This window comes from Dryobates pubescens, chromosome 14 (assembly GCF_014839835.1).
Source record: "Dryobates pubescens isolate bDryPub1 chromosome 14, bDryPub1.pri, whole genome shotgun sequence".
Taxonomy (NCBI): domain Eukaryota; kingdom Metazoa; phylum Chordata; class Aves; order Piciformes; family Picidae; genus Dryobates; species Dryobates pubescens.
The window spans coordinates 25,932,270-25,939,520 of NC_071625.1; the positions used below are offsets into that span (position 1 = coordinate 25,932,270).

Here is a 7,251-nt window from a genome sequence, read left to right on the forward strand (position 1 = left end):
TTTACCTCCTTGCCGCACGTCCTCAGAGGAGCTGCCACAACTCGGCAGCGCAGCTATTAAAGGTTCGCAGCTATAAAAGGTTCTCAGCCTTCCATTAGCTTTTATTTTTAGCCCGCGGCTGCGGGCAGCTGAGCTCGGGCAGCTCGGGGGCGGCTGGACAGCTCCTGCCGCGCTCCGGGCCCGGGGCTCCAGGGGCCCGCGGCACGGCCAGCCCGGGAGCCCAGGGCGATGCTGGTGCGAGGTGGCTAGCAGGTGGCACAGGGCACACGGAGCTCAGAAATGAAAGCTCCTTAGAGCTTGTCAGGGCTGGAAGGAACCACAAAGATCATCCAGTTCCAACCCCCCTGCCAAGGGCAGGGACACCTCACACTAGAGCAGGCTGCTCACACCCCCCCTTTTTGTAATGCTTCTAGTGTGGAACTGATGCCTTCAAGATTCATCTCCCAAGCCGGTGTTAAGTACTTCCCGTCGTCCCAGATGGTGCTGGTGGAGCCTCAGGGGTGTGCATAAATCCACTGCCACGCGTGGGGAGCGTGGGGAATCCTTCCACAACACTGTCAGCACATCTGGTGGTGTTCCTCCTTTGTGGCTTAGGTAAAGGAAGGGGATTCCCTTTACTCAGGAGGAAGCCACGGTGTGTTCAGAGCTGCTGTTACTGACAGGGCTGCTTCCAGCACTAGCTGGACCTGACCAGAATCACAGAATGGTCTGGGAGGGAAGGGACCTCAAAAGCTCATCCAGTCCAACCCCCTCTGAGTCAGCAGGGACATTCCCAACTAGAGCAGGTTGCCCAGAGCCCTGTTGAGCCTCACCTTGAATATCTCCAGGGATGGGACCCCAACCACCTCCCTGGGCAACCTGTTGCAGTGTTCCACTACCCCCATGGGAAAATGCTGGTTGTGCCCTGAATTCCAGCACCCAGGGGACACTGGAACCTAACTTGGCTCATTTCAGTGCTATCACAGCCTCAAACATCACACTGACACAGCTGGCTAACAAAACCAAGCTACTGAAAGTGACTTTCTAATTTGCCTTTATTTTTCCCCCCCATCCCCTTCAGGATATGACACCTGTAAGACTTCTGTGCCCAAAGGAGCTCCTGCTTTATTGCTTCTGACCTTTAATTTCATGTTATAATACAGAGAAGCATAGAGTCCATGTCCAGTGGGGTAAAAACCTGAGATTAACATGCAGCTCAACCAAACCACTCAGGTTTTGAGACTAAGATTAGCCTCCAGCCAGCCATATCAAGGCCCTTTTAATCTTCAGCATAATCACAGAATGTTAGAGGTTGGAAGAGACCTCCAGAGATCATCCAGTCCAACCCCCCCTGCCACAGCAGCATCACCCAGGGCAGTCTGCACAGGAATGCATCCAGGTGGGGTTGGAAAGGCTCCAGAGAAGGAGACTCCACAACCTCTCTGGGCAGCCTGCTCCAGGGCTCTGCCACCCTCACTGCAAAGAAGTTTCTCCTCATGTTGAGCTGAAACCTTCTCTGGGTTTGTCTCCATTGTTCCTTGGCTTATTCCTGTGCACCACCCAAAAGAGCTTGGCCCCCTCCACTTGCCCCCCACCCCTCAGATATTGATAGACATTGATCAGACCCCCTCTCAGCCTTCTCTTCTCCAGACTGAACAGCCCCAACTCTCTCAGCTTGTCTTCCTAGGGGAGGTTCTGCAGCCCTCTGATCATCTCTGCGGCCTCCTCTGGGCCCACTCCATCAGCTCCATGTCCCTCATGCTGGGGGCACCAGAACTGGAGGCAGTGCTGCAGGTGGGGTCTCAGCAGAGCACAGCAGAGGGGCAGAATCCCCTTCCTCACCCTGCTGGTCACACTTCCATGCATCTAGGACACGGTACCAAGCCATGTGGTATTATTCTAGATGCACACCTATGGCTTTTGAGGGAAGAAACTACAGACACACAATGACTGGAGACACATTAGCATTCTGAGATCCATTATGCTCTAAAATGGAGAGAAGTTAAATATTTATTTCCCAGCTGCTGATGGTTTATGAAACTAATGTAAGCATCCATGGCTGTTGGCCCTGCACACAACCTTCCTTCCCCTCACCTGTGTGGCAAAGTGCTCCCAGCATGCAGCCCTCATGGCTCCAGCTGCACTCCTGCCCCCATTCTCTCCTCTGTTTTTTGCAGGATCTCAAACATTCAGTTAAAGCATTGAAACCAAAGAGCTAAAACTTCATCCCAGAGAAATGCACTCTTTATTTCCACATTAATTCAGACATGAAACCACAGAATCACACAACTGTCAGGGTTGGAAGGGACCTCAAGGCTCAGCCAGTTCCAACCCACTCTGCCATGGCCAGGGACACCTCACACTGCAGCAGGTTGCTCACAGCCACCTCCAGCCTGGCTGCAAACACCTCCAGGCAGGAGGCTTCCACCACCTCCCTGGGCAGCCTGTGCCAGGCTCTCACCACTCTCATGGGCAACAACTTCTTCCTGACATCCAAGCTGAATCTACTCATTTCTAGTTTTGCTCCATTCCCCCCAGTCCTATCACTCCCTGACACCCTCAAAAGTCCCTCCCCAGCTTTCTTGGAGCCCCCTTCAGATACTGCAAGGCCACAAGAAGGTCTCCTCAGAGCCTTCTCTTCTCCAGATTGAACAACCCCAACTCTCTCAGTCTGTCTCCACAGCAGAGCAGCTCCAGCCCTCTGCTCATCCTCATGGCCCTTCTCTGGACACCTTCCAGCACCTCCAGACCCTTCCTGTCCTAGGGGCTCCAGAACTGGACACAGTGCTCCAGCTGTGGTCTCAGCAGAGTGGAGCAGAGGGGCAGAATCCCCTCCCTGGCCCTGCTGGCCACACTTCTCTTGCTGCAGCCCAGGCTCTGCTTGGCTCTCTGGGCTGCAAGTGCTGACTGCTGGCTCCTGTTGAGCTTCTCCTCCCCCAGCACCCCCAAGGCCTTTTCTCCAGGGCTGCTCTCAAGCCAGTCCCTGCCCAGCCTATATCAGTGCCTGGGATTGCCCTGCCCCAGCTGCAGGACCTTGCACTTGGTCTTGTTGAACTTCATGAGGTTGCCTTGGGCACAGCTCTGCAGCCTGTCCAGGTCCCTCTGGATGGATCCCTTCCCTCCAGCCTGTCAGCTGCACCACACAGCTTGGTGTGGTTGGCTTAGCATTTATTACCCACACGCATCTAAACTTCTATTCCTCACATTTAGCCCTTACAAATCTAAATAGGGGAGAAAGAGCAGAGAGCTATGTGCACCTCCACATGTTCTGAGCCAGCTTAACACCAGCCACTCAGAAACCTGCCCTGGAAAAAAATCCATGACAGCAAAAGAGGCAAAGTAGGAAAAGCTGTGAATCAGGAAAGAGAAAAGCAGGAAAGAGTTAACCATATGAAAATTCAAACCCAGATTTTGCAGAAAGAAAGGGGGGGGGGGGGGGAAGAAAACTGTGTGAAATGGGGGCTCTGGGATTTAAAGGCAGAGAGGTCTGAGAAGCTGTCAGGCTTCTCTTTGAATCCAGGCCCAGCTGATGCACTCCCTTCCCTCTTCCCCCAATGTCTTTAGGTTCACTGAACAGCTAAAATATCTGCAGCCCTGCCTTTGTGGAGCCAGTGTGAAAAGGCTGCATTCAGCTGAAGGCAAAAGAAATAATCAGCATCCTGGAAGAAAAGAAAAGAGGGGAAAGACCAAAAATGTTCAAAAAGCTTTCAGGTCACATTAAAACTAAGTGGAACTTCCTGGCAGGCAGGCAAGGAGGGACATCATCTTCAGTGCTGTCACCATTCCAGGTACTGCAGGCCATGCACATTGCAGTCAACTGTGGTTTATTTGAGGGTGTCAGGAAGGGACAGGACTTGGGGGGATGGAGCAAAACCTAGACGTGGGGAGATTCAGATTGGATGTTAGGAAGAAGTTCTCCACCCTGAGGAGGGTGAGACACCAGCACAGGTTGCTCAGGGAGGCTTTTGCAGCCAGGCTGGATGTGGCTGTGAGCAACCTGCTGCAGTGTGAGGTGTCCCTGCCCATGGCAGGGGGGTTGGAACTGGCTGATCCTTGAGGTCCCTTCCAACCCTAACAATTCTATGATCAAACCAGCAGCAAGAGATGAGGAGGTTGGAACTGGCTGATCCCTGAGGTCCCTTCCAACCCTAACAATTCTATGATCAAACCAGCAGCAAGAGATGAGGAGGTTGGAACTGGCTGATCCCTGAGGTCCCTTCCAACCCTAACAATTCTATGATCAAACCAGAAGCAAGAGATGGGCGGGTTGGAACTGGCTGATCCTTGAGGTCCCTTCCAACCCTAACAATTCTATGATCAAACCAGCAGCAAGAGATGAGGAGGTTGGAACTGGCTGATCCCTGAGGTCCCTTCCAACCCTAACAATTCTATGATCAAACCAGCAGCAAGAGATGGGGGGGTTGGAACTGGCTGATCCCTGAGGTCCCTTCCAACCCTAACAATTCTATGATCAAATCAGCAGCAAGAGATGGGGGGGTTGGAACTGGCTGATCCCTGAGGTCCCTTCCAGCCCTAACAATCCTATGATTCTATGATTAAACCAGGAGCAAGAGACAGTTCAACCAATGCAGCCTTTTCTCAGTGGTGAAATGTGTATTTTATAGGACATGGAGCATTTTAGACACCATTTCTAGGACACAAATGCCAGCCCAGCCTTTTTTATTACACTGATTGCATTTATTTAATGAGCTGCCTTACGACAGGGGCCACCCCTGCATCTTCCCCTGCCTTGTGGAGGGAATTTCAGTAGTTAGCAAAGAAGCCTGGGTCTGATCTGCTTCCATCTGCAATAGCTTGAAAAATGATGCTTGGCAAGCAGCTCTGCACGGCCTTGCCGTCAGGCAGAGACTGATTTCTCACACCAAGAAGGGCTGAGGAGGCTGAGAATTACCTCTACATAAGCCCAAGCGAGGGACCAGTTCTTTTTATTCCTGTGACACGTTTGCAAACCCTGTGACCGTGGCAAGGGCGGCTCTGGAAAAGCCTCTTTCCCTGCAATGCCACCCAAGGGATTGAGAAAAGACTGTCAAAGGCAGGAGAGGAACTAAGGGCTTAATATGCCTCCAGCTCACCCAGCCTTTCCCCTGGCTGAATAGTTGGGTATGGAGCCACCTCCGGGGCTGGTGGTAACCCACTAAGGCTGTGCCCCGAGGGTCAATGCCTCACTCTAACCCTCACAGAAGGAAAGAAGTCTTTCTAGTACCTGATAGCAGCTGTCTGAAAGGCTCCAGCTCTCTGCCAGGCAGACCAAGGCACCACTGACAAACAATTATCTAACCAAGAAGGAGCAGCAGTGGCAAGAACAGCTGACTCCTTCATCAAGCAGCAGCCAGCTATGATGAAAAAAGATTTCCAGTGCAGCATGGGCAGGGGCCAGGAGGCCTTGCTGGAGCAAACCATTCAGGGCTGCAGGCAACCCTGGCCTCAGACACACTGCTCTGAAGTTTGAAGGACCCCCCCCTCCCCTCACTCTAAGCATCTTCACTCATCACATTTTCAGCCCTCAAACTGCTTTTTTGCTGAAGACCCTGCTGCCTCTCCCCTGTGTTTCCTACCCCCACGCTCACCTACCCTTTAATCACAGACACGAATCATTCCCCACTTTAGGCAGAGGCTAAACCGCAGCCTTCTCTCGCCGGGGGGGAAACCTGCTGCGGGTTGGCAGCGGGGAAGGCTGGAGCCGCTGAGCATTAGGCTGCTGCTAACATGACTCCTCGGAGTAGCAGCTCCGAAACATGCCTCGGCTGCTGCTGCGGGCACCCCATCCGCGGAGCACCACCATCCCAGCCTGCCCCTGCAGCCCAGCTTGCCCATGCAGCCCGTTCCGATCGCCGCGGTGGGGGTCGGGGACAGCCGAGGGGAGCTTACCAGGTACCAAACGCCGAGGATGATGGTGCCGGTGCGGACATGGCAGCAGAGGCAGCAGCTGTTGGAGTAGAATCGCGCCCAGGGAGAGCTCAGCATCTCCCAAGCTTCTCCGCGCTCCGCGCCGCTCCGCGCTTCTGGCCGCGGCGCTCGGCGGAGGCGGGGCCGGGGCCGGGGCCGCCCCCGCTGGCGGGCGGGACCGAGAGCGCAGGGACGCAGCCCAGGCGGCGGCGGCCGGCGGGTGGGGGTGAAGCGGCCGCCGCTTCCCCCGGCGGCAGCTGGACGGCTGCGGACCGCGGCGCTCTCCTCACCCCGTCGCGGCCAGGGGGCCCCGGCAGCCAGCAACCGCCTGCAGGACCCCGGAGGTCGCTGGCAAAATGCGAAACTGAGGGAATGCAGCGAGCTGCCAGCCTGGCCTTGCCTGGTTTAGGCTTGATCTCAGGCAGAAGTGCTTCCCCGAAAGAGAGACTGGCCATCGGGATGTGCTGCCCGGGGAGGGGGTGGGGCCGACGTCCCTGGAGGTGTTCAAGAAGAGCCTGGATGAGGCACTTAGTGCCATGGTCTGCTTGATTAGTTAGGGTCGGGTGAGAGCCTCTCCTCACAGGGCTGTGTTCCAAGCCCCTCACCAGCTTCGTTGCCCTTCTCTGGACGTGTTCAAGAGTCTCAACATCTTTCCTAAACTGAGGGCCCCAGAACTGGACACAGGACTCGAGGGGTGACCTAACCAGTGCAGTGTACAGGGGCAGAATGACCTCCCTGCTCCTGCTGGCCACACTGTTCCTGATGCAGGCCAGGATGCCACTGGCCCTCTTGGCTGCCTGGGCACACTGCAGGCTCATGTTCAGCCTACCATCGACCAGTACCCCCTGGTCCCTCTCTGCCTGGCCCCTCTCCAGCCACTCTGACCCCAGCCTGTAGCTCTGCATGGGGTTGCTGTGGCCAATGTGCAGAACCTCGCACTTGGATGTGTTCAATCTCCTGCCCTTGGACTCTGCCCATCTGCCCAGCCTCGGCAGGAAGGATCCAACGCTGCGTTTTCAAGCACTGAGGCAAACAGTAGCTAAGTTTTGTACCAAGCATGTTTAATTATCTGATGCTTGTATCACTCTCTAGGGGAAACAATGAAGAAAACTCTACCAGGAGGTCCCTGTGCCTAGCCTGACCTTAAGAACAGTTTATTTGGTACCATCTAACTTGGCTTCCTACCAAACCCCTCAATTTATATAATGCTGAAAAGAAGTTGAACGTTTGCCTCTATGGCTGCTTTGGGGCTCTTCTTTATTGCATACAAGCATCTGCACAGGACAGGAACTCCAAGATAAAAGCCAGCTTGGCAAGGAGGAACACAGCCAGCAATGCTTTATCCCTACTTGTAAAGCTGTACCT

General features: G+C 54.5%; 1 protein-coding gene across 1 annotated transcript in view; it reads right to left on the bottom strand.

The window, feature by feature from the left end:
* LAPTM4B (lysosomal protein transmembrane 4 beta) overlaps positions 1-6,003 on the bottom strand; it is a 48,014-nt gene extending 42,011 nt beyond the window's left edge. The window contains exon 1 of the mRNA XM_054167439.1: positions 5,869-6,003. Coding sequence (XP_054023414.1) covers positions 5,869-5,964 — 96 coding nt within the window. The 5' untranslated portion in view covers positions 5,965-6,003. The remainder of the gene's footprint in view (positions 1-5,868) is intronic.
* Positions 6,004-7,251: the final 1,248 nt, after the last annotated feature.